The sequence below is a fragment of the Amblyraja radiata genome, chromosome 6 (assembly GCF_010909765.2).
Source record: "Amblyraja radiata isolate CabotCenter1 chromosome 6, sAmbRad1.1.pri, whole genome shotgun sequence".
Lineage (NCBI taxonomy): Eukaryota > Metazoa > Chordata > Chondrichthyes > Rajiformes > Rajidae > Amblyraja > Amblyraja radiata.
The window spans coordinates 26,617,804-26,640,865 of record NC_045961.1 but is presented as its reverse complement, the minus strand read 5'-3'; the positions used below and the strand labels follow the sequence as shown (position 1 = coordinate 26,640,865).

The window sequence follows — 23,062 nt, the reverse complement described above, 5'->3', positions numbered from 1 at the left end:
GATATTGATTCCAAGAAATTCAATTGGACCTCAGGTGGAAAGATCTCCTCCATAAAATCAAATGTTCATGGTGAATATAAGCCCAGCTTGAAGGGCCTGTCCCACTTAGACGACCTAATCCACGAGTTTAGAAGACCCTAGACGAGTTGAAAAAAATGTCAAGGTCGTGTTGACTTGCCGAAGTAAAAGACCTCCTACGACCTCCTACGACTATGTCTATGACCTCCTACGACTATGTCTATGACCCCCCTCGACCAGAGTCTTCCACACCAAGACCAACTACGACTAGCTATGAGTGGAAAATGATCACATGATAAAATGATGTCATGTTTGCATTTTATTTCTCGGGCCAGTTACTGACCTACGACTACCTACGACTATCTACGACTGCTTTCGACTACCATCATGACCTACTACGACCTACCTATGACCTACCTACAAGTAAAAAGTATCAATTTTTTCCATGACGACCTTTTATTTACTCGTGGACATTTTTTCTATGAGGACCATGCTGCGAGTATGAGTCAAGGGCAAACTCGGCAGAGGTCGCCAATTAGGTCGTGAAAGTGGAAAGTGGGCTTTACTTTTACTTGAAAGGAAACTGCCTGAGCAGGTTTCAGATCACGGAGTCCAGCCTGTGATAAGTATTATTGAAATTAAAAATTCACCCTTCACTAAAAATGTCCCATGACTTCCCTCACTATCTTTCCCTGACAACTGCAACCCCAAACACATGAACCTCTCCATTACGACATCTCACCCTCCAACCCTCACCACCTGCACCATAAACTATGATCAACTAATTCAGTCCCAGTTACAAGTTACAGCCTGTGTCATAAACCTTGCTCTAACGTAGCCAGATAAAGCCCAGTCATTGTTACTTGTTTGCTCCCTAAGACATTTCATTTTAAATGTGAGAATGAAACACCTCTTACTTAGTGCTGAACACTAATCAGGTGCAATATAAAGCTTCATTTATAGAGAATAAAGTCTCAGCGGCATTCAAGACATGCCTAGATGAACACTTTAATTGTTTAGCAGCCCTGCCTGCAGTTTGTCTATCCTTTTCGTCTTTTTTTTTGTTATTTATAGTGTGTTTAAAAAGTATGTGTTAATGTTCTCTGGTTTGTTTTACGTGGGGATTGGGCGGGGGGAGGGGGGAGGGGGAAACTTTTTTTGCAATCTATTACCTTGCCGAAGATGTGATTGGTTTTTGGATCGTATCTCCGGTCGCTCTGCGGCCTAACATCTGGAGGCCTTGCACAGGAGTGACTTTGAGCCCCAACACGGAGTGTGGACTTACCATTGGAGCTGATTCCTTGCCTGGGATCAAAGCTTCAACCACGGCCTGCGGACTTTAACATCAAGAAGCTTGCAGTCTCGGGTAAGAGACCAACGTCGGGAAGCTTCAAAAGCCGCACGACATCTACCCTGACCCGGGGTAGATCGCCCGGTGCGGGGGAGCTGAGATCCCCCCCCCCTCCCCCAGATGCAGGAGCTTGATCGCCCCGACGAGGAGGCCCGCTGCCGGCTATGAGAGCCATGATCGTCCCGTCAACAGAAGGTTAGAAGCCCCCAACCGCTGGAGGACAAAGAAGGGAAGAGATTGAATTTTATTTCGCCTTCCAACACTGTGGTGGATGTTTATGTTAACATTTATTTTGTGTGTCCTGTCGCTTTTTATTAGTATGACTGTACGGCAAATCAAATTCCTCATATGTTGCGAAACATACTTGGCTAATAATAAAATATGATTATGATTATGATTATGATATACAGTAGATATCTCCGTGGATTGTCACCTTGTCATGGTGGAGAAGCTTGTGTGGACCTGAGATCCTGAGAGCGATGCTCCTGGTAGGGCCACCCATGGCGGTAAGGTCGAGGGGGAGGTCTCTGACAAAGAGCAATCCAACTAAGACCTCAACAGTGGAACAGGTGGAGGATGATGGCTGACCTTAGTGGAGCGTCACAACGGCTGGGAAGGCGGATGAAGGCTGCAGCAGAAAAGGGTTTCCGGTCGTCTTGGACTCCATGCCACTGGATCCTGGCCCAGATCTGTCAAGGACTGTGTGGTGGCTGTCTGTGCACCAGTCTCCCCACATTAAACAAAGACATGCACAGGCATCCTCCAATAGCACCTTGGAGACACCCATGGCCAGCCATGACCAAAGGGGGCCTAAGAAGATACAGTAGACAGTGTGTTAACAAGGAAGGGTGTTCACACAGATGTGGATGATTTGGGTCAAATATACTATTTCCATATTGCAGGATTCTAAGGGTCTAGTGCTACTTCTTACTGTTCAAGTGTGATGATCTTCAATTCCTCACTTGCTATCTTCACCGGTTCTGATAATGAAATTGACCCACAGTGAACAATTAATCTGAATCTGGAGATGTTTTGTTGCGCAGTACCTCCATTTACTAACCCCCAAGTCATTGCTTTCAATGACCAACAGCCACAATAAAAATGAAGTCACCAGCTCCTCCCTAATTACACGTTTCCTTAAAACGTAACTACTTCCAAGAGGAAGGAAATGCATCCCCTTTCTTTTCTGTAAAATGTGGAAGTATTCTGTGAGAATGTCTCTGCTCTTTTCTCAAATCTATTACTCAGCAATCAGTGCTGCCTCTTATCGGCTTTTGTTGGCAAGATTTCAAAAGGATCATACCACCCTTGGGGGAAGGATTCTATGAAATGAGATGAGCTCTGTAACTACTTCTGAGACATTTGAACTCCATTATTTTGAAGCAGATGAAAAGCATTAACAATGTGAGGTATATAGTGCTCCATCCATTTTCCAGCAGTGGATAATCAACACGTCCCTAATTTTCTGTCTGTAAATTACCTTCCACTTTATGTAGGATTGCTCTCTCATCCAACTGCTGGATGCTTCGAAGTTTAATCTTCTCAGTGGTTATGTGATCTTCTTTAAATCATCCTGCATAAAGGCTCCACTGTGGCCCATTCGGAATGGGTTAAAGCCAAATTGTAGACAGTGCTTAGACAGGAAAGGAAATGTAAGATTTTTTTGGCGGGGGGATTCATTTCTACTCTCTTCACAGAATCTTTTTCAAAATTAATCCAATTAGATCATGAAATTTTGAGCAAGATCAGGTGCAAAGATAAATAAGGAGAAGCTGGGGATATTTAATCAAGTTTCCTTTCTTCATACATTCGTGCTCTGCATTCATCACAGTTAAGCCATAAAATAAGTATAGATTGCCCATAACTTGATATTTAGTGTTAATATCTACTCGAAAAGATTATTCTTCAGGGCTTTCCATCATGGTTGTAAAAACACAAAGCCCTTACTTGTGGAAGATTGAGAAGAGATTTCTTGATGTCAGCCCTTGAAATAGTAGCAGAGGTTGAAAATAAGCTCCCATTTTGCCTTAATTCCAGTTTATACCGACATTCAAGCTCAAGATTTACCACAAGGAGATTGCACTCTTTTTAGTTCCTACATTAATGATCATAAATTTACAACCAGATGAAAGAGAGCTCGTGAAAATCCTGAGCACACTCCATGAAGTCACTTTATAACAGGGCAAAACGGGGTGGCATGGTGGCGCAGCAGTAGAGTTGCTGCCGTACAGCGCGTGCAGCGCCGGAGACCCAGATTCAATCCTGACTACAGGTGCTGTCTGTACGTAGTTTGTAGGTTCTCCCTGTGACCGTGTGGGTTTTCTCCAAGATCTTCGGTTTCCTCCCATACTCCAAAGAGGTATATTGGTTTGTTCTAAATGTACATTCTCCCTAGTGTATGTAGGATAGTGGTAATGTGCGGAGACCACTGGTCGGAGTAGACTCGGTGGGCTGAAGGGCCTGATCCGTGCTGTACCTCCAAACTAAACTTCAAGTTATAAACTGGCAGCTCCACCCTTTACAAAGACAAATCCTTGTGCTATTCAACGCTCTCTCGTCAGCTGTTAACTAGCCTCTCAACCGAGCATAGCGCATGGGAGTATTCTGTACAAAACTGAGGAGTCCAAGAGTTGGCAAACAGTGAGCTTGTATGCAAACCAAAACCACTACAGAGAAGATGTAAACTGAATTGTAAAAAGTCACCCATGCATTGTTTATTCCAACATCCTCTCTCCCCCCACCCTCTCAATACATCAGCCATTGCATGCCAGAAGACATCATGATTTGAATTTGCTGTTCCGTTCCACTAGTTCCAAACCACTTTCCATATTAATATCCCATGAAATGAATGGGGATACCAGAATATAATTTGTTCTTCAATGCTGAGGTTAGTGCAGAGAAGATGCAAGACCTTCTAGCTGGAGGTATTGAAATAGTGAAATGCCTTGTGTGGATGTGGGGAGGATGTTTCTACTCGTGGGAGAGTTTAGTACCAGAGGCCAGAGCTTCAGAATAAAAGTATGTACCTTCAGGAAGGAGATGAGGAGAATATTCTTTGGTCAGAGGGTGGGGATTCTGCAGAATTCATTGCCACAGAAGGCTGTGGCGGCCAAGTCAATAGATATTTTTAAAGTGGAGAATGATAGATTTTTTATTAGTACGGGTGTTATGGGGAGAAGGCAGGAGAATGGGGTTGAAAGGGAAAGATAGGTCAGCCAGAATTGAATGGCGGAGTAGACTTGCTGGGCCAAATGACCTAATTCTGCTTCTAGAATGTATGAACATAAAAAAAGCTCCCCTTTATTGTAAAGAAAACATAATTTAGACACATTTCCATTGATTTATAAAAATTTTAATACTGAGGAGTGTATTCGTCAGTCAAGTAATATTTTCCAATACAACAGTAAAAACTTCTATTATTGTACAAATTATTGCATAACTACTGCTGTGAGTAAGCATTTAATTCCTCTTGAAATATTCAAATCTAAATTACATTTGGCACTATTGAAATTAAGATGCAAAGTCAAATATTGTTGTTGGTGGTTTGATGAAGAATTGCTTAAGATAAGGTAACCAGATAATTGGATGCTTTGTTGAAGCACTAGGGTCCCATTTTTTCTCCAAGCTGTCTGATCAAATCAGCAAGATCATCTGTGTTATGAGACTTTTCTTCAAGCAGTTCATATCGGAGACTTGAAATATCTTGTTTGATTTCCTTGAGTTCACCTTGAAAATACCAAGCAAACAAATGATTAAACCACAGAGATAAAGAGAAGCCATGCAACAGAATTATCTTGAAAGAAGGCTTGGAATTACAATAACAAGAACACAAGATATTACTTTATTGAGGAAAAATAATCTCTGTTTAGGACTAAAATTCGCAAACATTCAAGAAACTAAAGATTGATTAAAAAAATTGCTCAAAAAGCTAATTGTACTCTGGTAAAACAAAATACAAAACATTGCAATCATATACAATCTGCTTGACTATCCCCTTTAGACTAATCTATTAATTATTTTACTTATTTGTTCTTTTGGTATAGTAGATACCATAAAATTAAAAGTTTAGCACCCATGAATTCTCCCCCTCCCAAAAGAGATATCAACATGAAGAATGGTATTTATATTGTCTGCTATTCCCTTAACATTTGTTTCTGAAGGAGCTTTCTCGTATCAAATTTGTTGCATTAATTAAATCCACTGTTTAAAATTTTGCTTGAATTTATACTTTGTGATGAAATTTTGAAAACAGGATTTTTAAAATTGGCATTACATACACCCACATCAGTTATCATTCCATTTGATGCAGGTTAAAAATCACTCTCATCTCCTAGATTGAACCAGCTGCAACAGCACTTAAGAAGCTCGACACAATTAAAGACAAAGCACAGTGTAGACTGACATGGCATCAACTATTCTCAACATTTGCTCCCTTTGCCACCATGACTGCAGTGTGTACCATTTGCAAGATGTCTGGCAGTAATGAGCCAAGGCCATTTTTGGCATCACCTCTGAAACATGTGGCCATAACCAGTAAGGATGGCATGGACAGGAATACATGGGACTGGTGCCACTTGCAGGTCTGCTTCCAAGTCAGATGGTTGAAAACATAGCACCATTATTTCATTGCTACTGGGTTGAAATCTTGAGCTTCCTATTCCACAGGAATATATTAACCAGAACAAATGCACTGTCAACAAGAGCAGTTAGAGGTAGGTGATAAACGCTTTCTATGACCTCTGCACGCCATGTAAAATGCAAACTAAATCCTAAACTCTGAATAAGCTCAGGATTGCAAACCAATGTAATGCTCTACTTACCACTCCAGCCATGGTTTTGATTCCTCTGAAACCAATCTGCAAGATTATTTTTGCTATGGGCACCCCATCCTCTGTTTGAAAGGACAAAGAGCCCAGGAGTGTGTTCACTCAACTCAGTTCTTTCAACAAAAACTGTCATTCAGCAGAATACCTGCATCTGGATGAAGTTGCCTCTTTATCAGAGCCCCACTATATTCACCCCTGAACAGCGATTGGTTCAGAGCTGAGTGAAGAGCAATGCTATGCTGTGGATCTGCTTCCACTGATTGAGTTTGAACAAAATAATTTTGCATATGGCCTGTTGAATTATCAGGGAAGGATATCAGGGAGGGAGAACATTCACTTCATCAGACCTGGCATTCTATAAGTAAAGCAGGGCCTGTTCATGTCCTTAGCTTCTAAAACTAGAACTTGTATTTATGGTGCTCCAGTGTTAACACTGGATCGTGGTCATTAATACCCATCCCCTTGTCCTCCCCAGGGTTTCCTTACTGACTCATTGTATTACCAAACTCCTGACATATTATACATACTGAGATTCTGTAAAATACAAGTTATAGTTGTTGTTGAGTGAAGCAAGATTTCTGCCTGTAACTTACCTGACCTGATAGTGGCCAGTTAACGTGATGAGAGATTGTCATACCCAATCCCCATATTCAACCTTCACAAAGATAGTTCCCTGGCTGAATGGGTGATGTAATGCAACACCAGAGTGTCCCTTCTCTTCTTTGAAACCAAGACCAATCTGAGGATGTCTAAGTTCGCCCCCCATGATAATTTGACAGGACATGTACAGAATTATTCTGTGCAATGTCTCACGTTAGTGAGAGCAGATCCACAACATAGAATTCCTCTTAATTTCACTCTGACTCAGTCACCAGTGTTCATCGTGCAGGTAATTTGATTGAGATAGATAAATGTTAGGACTCTGAATGTCACACTGATGAAGCAGTTCTCTTGAATCCAGTATTTAAACATCTTGTTACAACTGAACAGAGATCAAGACTGCCTCACTCCGCATCTGCTTATCCTGCACTTGACCTGAGATTGTTCAGCAGTACCATTGGCTATCAAGAGAGTGGAAACATGGCTTGATCTTTCATGGAGGGATCTATAAATACCTTAAAGTATATCAAATGAATATATGAACAAGATATTTCAGAGTCATAGATCATACCATGTGGAAACAGGTCCTTCGGCCCAACATGCCCACACTGACCAACACGCCCCATCTACACAAATCCCATCTGCGTGCGTTTGGACCATATTCCTCTAAACATACAGTACGTGTCCAAATGTTTTTTAAACATAGTGATAGTACCTGTCTCAACTACCTCCTCCAGCAGCTCATCCCATAAACCCACCACGCTATGTGTAAAAAAAGTTGTCCCTCGGGTTCCTATTGAATCCTACACCCCCACATTAAATGACACCGGAATTTACCCATGCAAATTATCATTCCATCCTCTATACCCCAATGTTTATTGTGGATAAATTTAATCTGTTCTATTTTACCAGATGAGAAATTCATGTTCCACCAATAGTCATGATTTAACGGGAAACCAAGTTGAAAGGGACAAAATTATACTCAGATTAATAAAATATAGGGTTTTTCTTAGCAACAATCTAACAGATCATGGGCTACATTGCAACCTTTTGGGTTGGTTATCATTCTGAAGTTTTTTGTTCAGTTCAATAATGTTAAGAAACATGATTGTGCACTACCATGGGAGGTGGTGGAATCAGCTACAATGGTGGCATTTAAGAGGCTTTTAGTTAGGCATGTAGATATGCAGGGAATGAAAGGATATGGATCACAAGCAGGCAGAGGAGATTAACTTGCCATCTTGTTCAGTACAGATTACCTGGCCAATAGGCCTGTTCCTGTGCTGTACTGTTCTATGTTCTCTGTTCAATTTGTTGAAACCTGAAATGTGATAATAGACAATAGACAATAGGTGCAGGAGTAGGTCATTCGGCCCTTCAAGCCAGCACCGCCATTCAATGTGATCATGGCTGATTATCCACAATCAGTACCCAGTTCCTGCCTTCTCCCCATATCCCCTGACTCCGCTTTCTTCAAGAGCCCTATCTAGCTCTCTCTTGAGATTGAGTTGCATTTTTGCTAAGTGGAAAATTGAGTAGAATTGATTGCCAAGTTGATCAGAATTGTGGTCCACATAAAAAGTATCAAATTTATTGACGATTCCCATTACATGGCTGTGCCTTTACCATACCTTCATTGACATCATCTTTCTCCCTGTCCATTTGTGCTTTTAGTACGTATCTCTTTATAAGACGCTTCATTATTTTCTGCAGGTCAGAAAGAAATAAGAAGACTGTTACTGGGCACACAACAACTGGCATGTAATACATAGAGCAATGTCAGAGCATAGAACCAATACCCAGCAGGTCATTCACATCTGTAACCAGATTCTAAATAAGACAAAGTGCTGGAGTAACTCAGCAGGTCAGGAAGAATCCCTGAAGAACATGGATAGCTAACGTTTCAGCTCGGAACCTTTCTTCAAACTGATTGTGGTGAGGGGAGGAAAGGAAGAAAGCTGGAAGAGAAGAGGGGCAAATCAAAGCCAGGCAAGTGGTAGGTGGATACAGATGGAGGAAGCCTTTGATTGGCAGATGTTTGGACAAAAGCCAGTCAGAGGTATGAGACAAAAGAATTGGAGAGTTGTGGATTGTGAAGCCAGAGGAAGGAACGTAGTTAGTAGGAGGAGAGAAATAGGTGCAAGTCCAGGTGGGGCACAGGGGAGAGAGAGGAAGAAAGGGTTGGTTGTAAGCCAACCAAGCTCATTAAGAGGTGCTGTGCATCTAGTTTGTGAATGGCCTCAGTCTGGCAATTGGAGGAAGTCCAGACAGCAAGGTCAGTCTGGGAGTGGGAAGGGAAATGAAAATAGTTAGCAACAAAGAGTTCCCCCGCCACGGGTACCATGTAATCCCGTGCTATCTGCTCCATGGTCGGATAGTCAGCAACTAAATTGTCTCCCCCATCTGGTTTGCCAGGTGAGGAGGGGGCTGTGGACCCCCAGCAGGACCAAAAACAAGACCTGTCAAAGGGCGTATGACCTTCTAGCAAGCCAACGGCCATCACCAGTTCCATAGTTGTGATCACTGTCGTACATAGCATTGTAAGAAATTGATGATAAAGCACACACACCATAATCCTATACTTCTAGCAGAGGAAGTCCGCAGGAACTGGAGGACAGAGATGTGTGGTGCGTCCGTCACCGTTCCCGTTGGAAACCAGAACCACTACCTCGCTAATGTTTTAAATGATGATGATGAAAGATCCAGTAGGCCTTGGCTGAGCATACCCAAGTGTTCGGTGAAACCATCACCGAGTCTACGCATGGTCTCACCGATGTGCACGAGGCCATATCGATAATGATACAATAGGATACGATAGAACTTTATTTATCCCAGGAGGGAAATTGATCTGCCAACAGTCGTTACAACACAAAATACATGGAACAAGAAATTAAAGTGACGAGTGGAAAGGATTGGGAATGTGTAAAGATTGGGGAGGGGTGGGGGAGGGGAGTCAGTCGCAGTCTACCTCAGGACGGAAGGGGGAGGGGTTGTACAGTTTGAGAGCCACAGGGAGGAAGAATTTCCCATGGCATTCTGTTCTGCATCTTGGTGGAACCAGTCTGTTGCTGGAGTTACTCCTCAGGTTGACCAGTGTGTCACCACACATATATCAGAAAGAATAGAAAGATTATCTCTCTCACCATTTTCTGCTCCGTAGCATCTCTAGTATATGTTGTTGTGGTAGGGGGGCCCATCAAGGATTTACACCCTTCTCAGATTGATTAAATCAATTGTCAGAAGTTGTATCCAATTTAGTTTGATCCCATTGGCAGCAATGGCCTCAGTCTAGTGCATATAACTAGGTGTAAACCAGCTAGCACCTACAGCGTAGTAATGTTTGACCAATTTCATGGCCTTAGGGTGGGAGTTGTAGGTGCCCAAGTACAAAACACATCAGTTTATCATGCCACAAACAGCTGAAATCCAACTTATAGGCAAGAGTTTAAAAGAGAACAAAAGGGAAGAGCTCTGGGAAAACTTTCACAAAAGTGTGATCTAACTACAAGTACTGTAAATTTGAAAAGACTTTGAAATTAATTACGTTATAGTTTTGTACAGTCAAAAGGTGTTCTCAAATCATTAAATTGGGAAAGGTCTGCTGTCTTTCTCATTTATTTTTCAATTCTCACTTTGAAGTAAACCCACTTTCCATCTGGTTACCCAATTATGCAGCAGATCACACTAACCTAGCATGTTCACTTTGCAGCAAGGTCACACAGACTTCTCACAGATCACCATCTAATAGAAGCAGCTATGCCATCTCCGGGGCTTGTCGGGCGTCCAGAACACATGCTATTTACTCTGCAGGAGGTATTTAACAATAGCAGAGAAAATCTTACACTTGTTTACATTGCGGACAGCAGAACCTATCCAGACCATAGTAAAATGTTTAGCAGTCAGTACATAACAGAATGCACTGCTGGTCTGCGGGGGGAGGGGAAGGCAATGGAGACCCGACATGGGGGGACTGCTGTGAGGGATGGTGGGAGAATAAAGGGGGGGTGCTGTCGTTTAGAATCCTCTGCCCAGGGAATAAGTCTGTGTTCGTTTATTTGCCTGTTCATTTGTTTCGGTGAAAGCGCTGTGCACACAGCAGCCAGCCAACAGTCGCTTGACTTTTACTTTTTGTTTCACTTTTAATTTCAAGTTTTTGTGTACCTTGTTGTGTGTTGTGACTGTTTGGCAGACCAATTTCCCTCCAGGGATGATGAAAGTTTTATCGTATCGTGTCATATCGTATCATCTCAAGAACTTGCAGATAGATTTGCTATAACGTGACAGTTGTGTTCCTAAGCAACCTAGCTTTATACAAAATTGTGTTATACAGTTGTGTTAATGTGATAAAGGGGGTGAGGGCTTCAAAATTTAAGACTAGCAGTAACAAAGTTATTTTTCCCACAGCATTTCAGATCTTCAGGTCGAAGAAGGGATCCGATCCCAAATGTCACCCATTACTTTTTTTTCCAGAGATGTTGCCTGACTCGCTGAGTTACTCCCGCACTTTGTGTCTATTTTCAGAGATTTTCTTTCAATAGCTGAAAGTTTATTTTAGTTAATGCAAACTAAAGATATTAAAGGCACAAATGTTACATTGTTTAATCATCATAGCATAACTGTGATCGATATTTGTCGATTTCAATGGCTACCCATGATGAAACTGGGAGTGTGCTCTCCAGTGATGAACGATTGACCTACCTCCTGGAGTTGATCAATTGCTCAATCTATGGAGCACAATACCTAACCAGTATTCATACTAGAAATGAGGCATGTTGACTTCAATTTTGAGATTAAAATTACATCGCGAGCAACAATTTCAACCTGGAATGTTTCTTACAACCTGGAATCCACTAATTGAAAAACCAAACTTCCGTGGTTATTTATTGGAAGCTATTAAAGTTTCTTTTGTGTCAATTTAATCCAATTTCAATGCATAGCTAATTATGTAGTATTTATAAATGCTCTATTAAACTGCTCAAACCATATAAAATACCTGATATTACTGAGCATTTCTTTAATCAATACCTTTTCATTGATTAATTTGATGCTCTTTCAGCTTTTTCAGGTAATCAAGGAAGGTGCTGGTCACCACCTGGGTATACCTTAACCAAAATTTATCACCCAAGTAACATTATCTGCAAATCCAGTAACCAGACAGATAAGACACAAAATGCTGGAATAACTCAGCAGGACAGGCAGCATCTCTGGAAAGAAGCAATAGGTGACATTTTGGCTCGTGACCCTTCTTCACGATGAGAGGGAAACTAAAGATATGGAAGGATAAGGAGTGAAACCAAGATCAAAGGAGACAAAGGACAAGGAAAATGTAGAATAGATCATTGTTAGCTGGGGAAGGTGACAATGAAGCGCACAAAGTAAAATCTAATCAAGAGAACAGTCAAACTAGTCTGAGAACTAGAATGGGGGAAGGATGGAGAGAGCTTTTCCTGACTGGATACATTGCATCAGTATAAGTTCAAATAGCATCTCATAAAATATGATTGTTCCATTCTACTTATTCAAGATTATTTGGTCATTTATTCCTTTTCTACTTTGGAGATCATGCTGTGCAAGTTAGCCATCATGATATACGTACAAGGCTATAAGGATGTACTGCTTGAAAGAATGGTAGAAACCAATTGAGCAATAAGCTTTGAAAGAGAATTAAAAGCATACCCAAAGGATAACCACTTTCAGGAGGAAGAATAAAAGAGGAGACTAATTAGACAGTTTGTTCAAAGAGCCTGCAGAAGATCAATGGGCTGATTGATATTATCTTACCGCAACAATGACTAGACTTCAATTGGTTATAAAAGCTTAATTGGTTGTAAAGAATTTTGAAATAACTTAAACTCTAGAAAGGCATTATATAAATGCATAGTTTTCTTTCTCCTTTAATTTGCTGAACATAGCAAACCTACTGAAAAACTCATTTTTATTTGTACATATATAAATAATGAAGAAAGTTTAATTAAGGTGAGCTTTAAGCAGGTCATATGTATACATGATACCACACTGCAAACACGGATGTATGTGAATAGCTTCAATTAATACATACTTTAGGTATTGTCACTCAGAAATTCACACTATCTATAGCAAGTAATTGAAGAATTATTTTAGAGCTGTGAATGATTTTCATTCTGTACAGACAGCAATGTACATTAATTATACAACCTACCAGTTTAATGTGGGATGGGATTCTTATGTAGAAAAATGTACTGATTTGAATAGTACTCTTTCAAGATTTAGCTAATTGAGACATTTCATAAGACGTCTTGCTGCTATGATCTGTGTTTCTTTATGTGATCAGTAAAATAAGTCCCTCTGGAGGCAGAATGATCCTATTACTACTGAATGTTATGCTGTGGTTTAAGCAGAATTCTTAGGAAAGAGCACTCACTTTCCCTACTGTGGCTCCCCAACACAACTTTTAATCTACCTTCAGAAATAATTACCTCATTCCTGGCATCATTATATATGTAATTAAGAATAGTTATTGCATGTTGCTTGTGGGTTAACTGCTCTGAATTAGTGTTCAGTACATTAATCTGTGTGAAATGGTTGAGTGGAATCTTCATTGCGTGTTATCACCATCACTTAAGTGTCAAAGCAATATTGCTAATATGTAACAATTAAAACATATTAATTAATATTATCAAATGTATAGATGTATGTATTAAACTGTACAGGCTAGATATGAGAAATATTCAGTGCAATATTTGATATTACTGTCACATTGATTTATGTGGCCATGTGTATGTTCTGTTGAGGGCAGATATGAAGGTTAGATTTCAATGCTTTTACAGTCATTTGGCTACTTGCCGTATATTCCTAGGTGTGCTTATTTATTAACAATTAACTCTTCATTACCCCCATGTAGTTATTATAAACAAATAAATGGTAAAATAAACCAATTCTTACAACATTTTCAACTCTTATCAAAGAAGGCAGGCAAGACCTTTTTTCTTTGGTTGCCTGGAGTCCCAAATGAAAAATCTGTCAGATACAACACGTCCTGCCAGCAACAAATAGTACATTAAGTGGCCATGATTGTTGTACTCAGGTTTGCAAAGCCATATTCGCATTGCAATCATTTCTCAAACAACTGATTCCAATGTGAATATGAGGCTACCCCAGCAATGGAGAGAAGCCAAAACAGCTGGATCCAACACTGTCTTTTACTACACAGCTGGCTTACTATCTCTCCTTCCCCAACGAGCCATTAGGCACAATTCATAAATCGATTTGTATACAGCGTGACTGCTCTTGAAATGCTGACACTGCTCGGCACCTGTCTGAACATGCAAATAACTTTCGTACCCAGAATTTGAGGCCATCAGAATTCCTTAAATCCGAATCACTTTGCAGGTTAGTACAAGGTTCATAATGTTCATAACTGTACCTACCTGGTACTGTGTTGGTGGATTTCTGACACTATGTAAATTGTTGTTTTCAGTACTTTGAACACTTGAACGTTTGCTGTGTTTGAGCTGAGAAGAAAAATGAGAGAAGTCAAATATAGTGCAATGTTTGCAGAGAAACTGGACCTTCTGGAATCTGGAACCCAAGTTCAACATTTAATAACTCAAAACAGAACGGATGTATTATTATTTTTCAAAATAAATTCTAATTATCCCAAAAGATCTGGTAGTGGAGTTCTGTCGTCCAATATTAAGATTAAAACATTTCACTCATTTATTTTGTTTCATCCTGGGATGCAATTGACACCAACAAAGGGGTGTTTATCTTCAAATGCCAGTAATAAGGCCTATGAGTCAACATGGTCCAATAATAATGTTTTTAGGGAATGCCAAGCCATTGTTCCTGTGATGAAAAAATGAAAAATGAAAAATACATTGTCCATGTATGTTTTTTATAAACATACATGAAATACACAGAGATTAGTATACAAACTTAAAGCACATGGTATTGGGGGTTCAGTATTGATGTGGATAGAGATCTGGCTGGCAGACAGGTAGCAAATAGTAGGAGTAAACGGGTCCTTTTCAGAATGGCAGGCAGTGACTAGTGGGGTACCGCAAGGCTCAGTGCAGGGACCCCAGCTATTTACAATATATATTAATGATTAAGACGAGGGAATTGAATGCAACATCTCCAAGTTTGCGGATGACACGAAGCTGGGGGGCAGTGTTAGCTGTGAAGAGGATGCTAGGAGGCTGCAAGGTGACTTGGATAGGCTGGGTGAGTGGGCAAATGCATGGCAGATGCAGTATCATGTGGATAAATGTGAGGTTATCCACTTTGGTGGCAAAAACAGGAAAGTAGACTATTATCTGAATGGTGGCCGATTAGGAAAAGGGGAGATGCAACGAGACCTGGGTGTCATGGTACACCAGTCATTGAAAGTAGGCATGCAGGTGTAGCAGGCAATGAAGAAAGCGAATGGTATGTTAGCATTCATAGCAAAAGGATTTGAGTATATATAGGAGCAGGGAGGTTCTACTACAGTTGTACAGGGCCTTGGTGAGATCACACCTGGAGTATTGCGTACAGTTTTGGTCTCCTAATCTGAGGAAAGGCATTCTTGCCATAGAGGGACTGCAGAGAAGGTTCACCAGGCTATTTCCTGGGATGTCAGGATTTTCATATGAAGAAAGACTGGAAAGACTCGGCTTGTACTCGCTAGAGTTTAGAAGATTGAGGGGGGATCTTATGGAAACGTACAAAATTCTTAAGGGGTTGGACAGGCTAGATGCATGAAAATTGTTCCCGATGTTGGGGAAGTCCAGAACAAGGGGTCACAGTTTAAGGATTAGGGGGAGTTCTTTTAGGACCGAGATGAGAAAAACATTTTTCACACAGAGAGTGGTGAATCTCTGGAATTCTCTGCCACAGAAGGTAGTTGAGGCCAGTTCTTTGGCTATATTTAAGAGGGAGTTGGATGTGGCCCTTGTGGCTAGAGGGATCAGGGGGTATGGAGAGAAGGCAGGTACAGGATACTGAGTTGGATGATCAGCCATGATCATATTGAATGGTGGTGCAGGCTCGAAGGGCCGAATGGCCTACTCCTGCACCTATTTTCTATGTTTCTATGTTTCTATGTTTCTATAATCATGCCTGATGTATTTAGTTATAACTTTAAATTATGCCTTCTCATCCTATACTTCTAAATCTGTGGCAATTAATTCTCAATTATTACCCCATCGGTTTTCCTCAATATGTTGAAAGTGTTGATTGAATTACTGTCTCCAGGGAACTAAACCTCAGCTTGTGGAATCACCCCGTGTCTTTTAACTATTATTGATGTGGGGGCGGGGGGTGTGTGGGGGCGGGGGGTTTGGGGGCGTTGTGGGGCGGGGGATTGTGGGGGTGGGTGGGGTGTGGGGGCGGGAGGGATGTGGGGGCAGGGGAGGTGTGGGCGAGGGGGAATTGTGGGCAGGGGGGTGGGTGTGTGTGGGCGGGGGTTGTGTGTGAGCGGGGGGGCTTGCGGGGGAGGGGTGTGTGGGTGGGGCGGTTGTGTGGGGGGGGAGAAGGGTGTGTGGGCTGGGGGAGTGAGCTCGGAGAAAAGACAGGGGAAGAGCCATGGGGGAGAGGGGGGCATCACGGGGGAGGGGGAAGAATAGAATAGTATATAGAATAGTTTCTTTATTGTCATTGTAACATGAACCATGTACAACAAAATTAAAAAATGTCAGCCAGTCAGTGCACCATTCAAACATTTCTAAAAGCTAACGATACATACAAGGTAAAATATTAAAAAAGATAAACTAAAATAAATATCATGAAAATAGCACGCATAAACACCCAACCCTACATCCTTCTGTCGATTTCACAGTGTACCACAGTCCCTTAGTATGTATCGCCCCTGCGTTCCTTGGCGGCTACATTTAGTGCCTTTATAGCAGTGGGGTAAAAACTGTTTTTAAGTCTGTTTGTCCTTGTCCTTGTAGATCTGTACCGTCTGCCTGATGGCAACAGTTCAAACAGGGAGTGTCCGGGGTGGGAAATGTCCTTTATAATACTCTGGGATTTTTGATGCAGCGGGAACTGTGTAAGTCCTCCAAGGTAAGGAGAGGGCAGCCGACAATCCTCTGGGCGTTGTCAATGGCCCTCTGGAGCGCTTTCCTCTGAGCCGCTGTGCAGCTGGTGTACCATACACATACACAGTACGTTAGGATGCTCTCAATTGAGCACCAATAAAAGGACAGCAGCAGTCTCTGAGTGATGTTATTCTTCCTGAGCACCCTCAGGAAGTGCAGTCTCTGCTGGACCTTTTTCAGCAGCGCAGAGATGTTCACGCTCCACGTCAGGTCCTCCTCAATATGGATTCCCAGGAAGCGGAAATCCGCCACCCTCTCCACACAGTCCCCTCTGATAATTAATGGTACCATGTCCGTTTTATTCTTCCTGAAGTCTATTATTATTTCCTTTGTCTTTAAGGTGTTGAGGACCAGGTTATTTTCTCCACACCACACTGTCAGCTGCTCCGCCTCATCCCGGTAGGCGTACTCGTCCCCCCCGGAGATGAGTCCCACCACCGTAGTGTCATCCGCAAATTTGACAATGGTGTTGCTGTGGTGGGCGGGGGTGCAGTCATGTGTGTAGATGGTGTAGAGCAGGGGGCTCAGCACGCAGCCCTGTGGAGAGCCGGTACTGAGGCTGAGGGCCGTGGATGTGTGATGGCCCACTCTGACTCTCTGGCTGCGACCCGACAGGAAGCTATTTATCCACATGCAGGTGGAGTGTGGAAGTCCCAAGTCCCCCAGTTTGTCCACCAGTTTGTGGGGAAGGATGGTATTAAAAGCATAGCTGTAGTCCACAAAGAGCATCCGCACGTAGCTCCCCCGCTGCTCCAGGTGGAACAGTGCAGCATGGAGAGCTGTGGCTACAGCGTCCTCTGTAGATCTATTCGCTCTGTACGCAAACTGGTGGGGGTCAAAGCTTCGGGGCAGGAGTGATGTGATGTGACCCCGGACCAGTTTTTCAAAACACTTCATCACCACTGGTGTGAGTGCGACTGGCCGGTAGTCGTTGAGGCTGGAGATGTTGGTTTTTTTGGGCAAGGGGACTATGGTGGAGGACTTCAGACAGGGTGGGACAGTGGACTGGGCCAGAGACTGGTTGAAAATCCTCGTACAGACTCCAGCCAGCTGGTCTGCGCAGTCCTTCAACACGCGTCCAGAGACGCCGTCAGGTCCAGTAGCCTTCCTTGGATTGATGGCCCGCAGCGTGCGCCTCACCTCATGCTCCTCTATCTTGAGGGTTAGGCTGCTGTGGGCCATGTGGTGTGATGTGGCTGTCTCGGGTGGCTCCACTTCAAAGCGAGCAAAGAAGAGGTTCAGCTCCACTGCCAACGAGGCGTCACCTTCAGCAGCTCCAAGGTTGGTCTTGTAGTTGGTGAGATACTGGATCCCCTGCCATACCTGCCTGCTGTTGTTACTGTCCAGGTGGTCCTCTATCTTCCTCCTGTAGTCTGATTTGGCCTCTCTGATGCCTCTCTTCAGGTTAGCTCGGGCCGTGCTGTATAAAGCCCTATCGCCAGACCTAAAAGCGGTATTCCTCTCTTTTAACAGCCGCTGGACCTCCCGGGTCATCCAGGGCTTCTGGTTGGGGTAGACCCGGATGTGTTTGTCCACTGTGACCATGTCCATGCAGTTTTTAATGTAACACCTCCAGGTCCCGGTGTTCAAACACATCCCAGTTGGTCCTGTCGAAGCAGCCTTGCAGCTGCTGAGATGCACCATCAGGCCAGGTTGTGATGGTCTTTGTGATGGTAGGAGCGGTTTTCCTGAGGGGGACATATGCAGGAATTAAAAGCAGGGACATATGGTCCGAGCCAGCGAGGCAGACCAGAGGGGTAGTGGCTGGAATTGGCGGTGCGATGGGGACTCACAGCGGGCGCCGGTCACTGGTCGTTCTACTTTGCCGGGGTCAGAGTCTCCGCTTTCTGTTTGGCGACAATTCCATCTCGGGCTGGGCTGGGCTGGGTCTCCGACTCTGGGCTGTGTCTCTGACTCTGGGCTGGGCTGGGCCTCGGACTCTGGGCTAGGCTGGGTTCCTGATGCTGGGCTGGGTCTCCCACGCTGGGCTGAGTCGGATCTCCAATGCTGTTCTGCTTGGGACTGGGCTGCTTGGGGCTGGGCTGCTTGGGGCCGGGCTGCTTGTGGCCGGGCTGCTTGGGGCTGGGCTGCTTGGGGCAGGGCCGCTTCGGGTCACTGCAAAAATTGTCTGGTTGGAAACCTCTGCCAGCCATCTTCAGCTACAGTAAAGACATGATGGCGCAGGAAGGAGCGGACTGTGAAGGCGAAAAGACCAATCCATGCGGTGCCGACCAGCAGGAGAAGAGATCGATCTGCGCACGCGCGGTTTTTAAGATTTTTAAACCTCGCTAACTTTTACAACATTCAGCCGATCGGAACGAAACTTGGTGCAATCGCAGCACAGGAGAACGGTGAGTGAACTGGCAAAAAATTGTAGTGCTATAGTGAACTGTTTTTGTGCAAATAGAAAGACCAGATTATCCGGAAGATAACAAGATCAGGGTTTTAGTTATGTATAGATTATCATTCCTATCTATGTATATACATGGTTTTCAAATATTTAATTGTTTGTAAAAACTTGTGTATATAAATATATTAATATCAATTGTTAACAAATAGGAGACATTGTTGAAGGTTTAATAATTTCCGGAAGACGTGTAAAAAAGAGCAGATGAAGAGAGAAATAAAAAAATGGAGGTTAGTTTCTATTAACAAGTTTCTTCTAGTCTACACTGAACTTCGTTTGGTATCCATCCTATCACAAACATTCCCTCTGTCCTCTCCGTCCCTCCATCAGCTCTGCAACTTTAAACATGCTTTACTTTCTAAATGTTCTCAATTCGGTTGAAACGCCAAGAGCCTGGAATGTTAATTGTGTTTCTCCCTCCACAAATGCTGCCTGACCTGCTGATTATTTCCACCATTCTCTGTCGCTAATTAAGCACTGTTTACTATCAAAAAAAATGTTTGTACAGAAGTGGCAACCATGATACCTGACCTAATTAAATAGTGATATATAAGAATCTAAGGATGCTCACAAATGCTTTGTCCAATTTATTGATTTTAATGAGAAGCTACCCTAATTAAATGTTAGTCTTTTGTTTGTCCCAACATCATTTTCCTTTTCTCTACTCCAAACACCAATACAATATAGTTATTTAACATGCCCATAATTTCCTTTTTCTTGTAAAATGTTTCTATGCTCAGTTATTCAATATCTTTTATTTTATTTTTTATTTATTTATTAGTTATTTATTTCGGACAGAATAAAAGAATAAAAAGCAAATGTGAAACAGCATACAAAAAACAAAACAAAAATATTTATAAAGTGTCATAAACAATATCTATAAATAAATGAAATCGTTTATAAATAAATGAAATCATTTATATTAGGAAATTATATTTTCCTAATATAATTGTAAAAACATGCTTTGTTGCTTTTCATATCCCAAGTTTCTTTTAGGTCTGATTTATTGTAGCTCTTGCTTTCATTTGTCACCTTTTGTTGTCTCAGTTTGTGTTCTCTAATTAGTTTTGCATATTTATCCTCTTACAGTATATTAGTTTATATGCATACAATGGATGATAGCTCCTTGCCTCACTGTTATTAAGCATGTTATTCAAGAATTGTTTGCGGAGAATATCCAGTGAATGCTTTAATTATCAAACCATTACCTTTGTCATCTCTGCATTTTCCTGGCACTGTCCTTTGCTACATCGCCGAAGATTAGGCAGAAACTTCTTGATTCTCAAAAGAAGATAAAAGAAGGCCTTGGGACTTGGCACCAAGTTAAAAGGCACGGCAAGTGTCTGCCCTTCTTCAAAGTAGGAAATCCATAACTTAGCTCTGGCAAACTTCCATTCCACATCGGCATCATTCTACAAAATCAAGAAAACATGATGTTTACTACTTTTTCTCTACTGGTCCAGTGTCATCAGAGGTACATCTGGCCTTTCCATGGCCAGGTTCCAGCTCCCATTTCATTTTCATCAACACCTCTGCATCTCCACCCTCAAACAGAATGGCTGTAGGACCTCTGCTTCTCTTTGAATAGATGTTAAATTAGTTCCACCTCCCACTACCTTATGCCCCTGTCCCACTTAGGAAACCTGAACGGAAACCTCTGGAGACTTTGCGCCCCACCCAAGGTTTCCGTGCGGTTCCCGGAGGTTGCAGGTGGTTGCCGGAGGTTGCAGGTAGTGGAAGCAGGTAGGGAGACTGACAAAAACCTCCGGGAACCGCACGGAAACCTTGGGTGGGGCGCAAAGTCTCCAGAGGTTTCCGTTCAGGTTTCCTAAGTGGGACAGGGGCATATCTCTGCTGAACTTGGTCCCACCTTAAACACATTGTCATTTGATTAATCTCTCTCTGCCAAAAAAAAACGCAATTCCTAACTTGGCTCCTAACTTTGCTTTTCATGGGATATATTCTTTGCTCAAATCTACAATGCTTCCTATGCTTGCTATTTTTCCCAATACATTGTAACAGTTTTCCTCCCTTGTATCATTCTTGCATAGAAAATGTCATCAACGTTGCTGCCAATTTCCACACAGATTTTCACAGCCTATTCTGCTTGGGTCTTCCGTACACTTCAAGATCAATGCTTGGTCAGATTTTGAGTGAAGGCTATGGCTTTCAATATGGGAACGCTCTGCATTTGTGTGGGGATTGTCACCAGGACCACAAAATGTGTTGCCAATGGAGAGCCATCAGAGTCCAACTGCTCGAATGCGGACGACACAGCAGAATTCAGCAGGAAAAGCAGAGCAACAAACTGTTGGAGTTTTGCTACAGTTCTGGTCACCCCATGCAGGAAGGATGATGGGTCTGGAGCGGGAGTAGAAGAGGTTTACCAGAACGCTGCCTGGATAGAAAGGTATGAGCTACAAGGAGAAGGTTGGATGGACTTGGATTGATTTCTCTGGAGTTCTGCTGGTTGAGGAGAGACCTAACAGAGTATATGAATGTAGGAGATACATGGATATAGGAGACAGTCAGAACCTTTTTTCCAGGGTGGAAATGTTATAAAACTAAAGGGCTCCAAGGTTAGAGGGACAATGTTTAAAGGAGAGGCACAGATACAAGTTTTTTTTTACACAGAGATGATGGTGGGTGCTTGGAAACTGCTGCCAAGGTTAGTGGCAGATTCAGATCAGATAGTGACATCTAGAGGCTTTTAGATAGATGCAGGGACATGTAGAGAATTGCAGAATATGGATGAACTGCAGGCAGATGAGATTAATTATCTTGGTATCATGTTTGGCACAGATATGGTGGGCCGAAGGACCTATTCAGGCTGCACTGTTTTATGATGGTCCAGTCTTATACTTCCACAGGCAATGATGGCCCAGTCTTGCAGTGCCATCATGGTGTCTGTCCTCACCTCCTCCATCATGGTCTGGTTCAGCTTAGCCACCAAAACATGACTCCCAGAGACTGCAGCACATCTGCTCAGCTGAGAAGGTTGTCGGCTGCAACCTTCCCCACCATCGACAAACTGTACGCTGCAGCGGCCAAGAGGCGAGCGGGTAAGATCATCTCTGACCCCTCTCACCCTGGCCACAAACTCTTTGAATTCCTCCCCTCAGTAAACCTCCACATCCAGACACAAGAACAGCTTCGTCCCACGAGCGGTAGCTCTACTTAACAGCCACACTACACAACTAAACATTCTGATCTGTAAACCGAACACATAAGCTTTCCAAGTGCACTTTAGATATCTACATGTGCAATATATAGCAAAACTGCCCCTTTACGCTTGCACTTAATTTACATTTTTTTACTTATAATTTTTTTATGATTGTCTGCTGTGCATTGTGTTTTTACCACATGCAAAATCCTTGTATGTGTACATCCTTAGCCAATAAATTGATTGAGCTGATCTGCACCTTGCACCCTGCTTGAAATGGTATGAAACTGCATTTGAATTTGGTGGCCTTGCACCCTGCTTGAAGTGGTATGAAACTGCATTTGAGTTTGGTGGCCTTGCAACCTGTTTGAAGTGGTATGAAACTGCATTTGAATTTGGTGGCCTTGCACCCTGCTTGAAATGGTACGAAACTGCACTTGAATTTGGTGGCCTTGCACCCTGCTTGAAGTGGTACGAAACTGCACTTGAATTTGGTAGCCTTGCACCCTGCTTGAAATGGAATTCAAATTCCGTGACTCAACTGCCAGCCCACCAGCCGTGAGTGAGCTGCCAGCACACCAGGCTTGAGTGACTGAGCTGCCAGCCCAATAATCCATTCGGCCCACAATGTCCATA

The 23,062-nt window shown here is 42.7% G+C and overlaps 1 protein-coding gene across 1 annotated transcript in view; it reads right to left on the bottom strand.

Annotated features, from left to right (window-relative positions):
• Positions 1-4,705: 4,705 nt before the first annotated feature.
• Positions 4,706-23,062, bottom strand: part of trpc6 (transient receptor potential cation channel subfamily C member 6) — a 126,202-nt gene continuing 107,845 nt past the window's right edge. Inside the window, exons 9-12 of the mRNA XM_033022362.1 lie at positions 20,472-20,675; positions 14,202-14,285; positions 8,427-8,502; positions 4,706-5,095 (exon numbers count right to left, since the gene is read on the bottom strand). Coding sequence (XP_032878253.1) covers positions 4,971-5,095; positions 8,427-8,502; positions 14,202-14,285; positions 20,472-20,675 — 489 coding nt within the window. The 3' untranslated portion in view covers positions 4,706-4,970. The remainder of the gene's footprint in view (positions 5,096-8,426; positions 8,503-14,201; positions 14,286-20,471; positions 20,676-23,062) is intronic.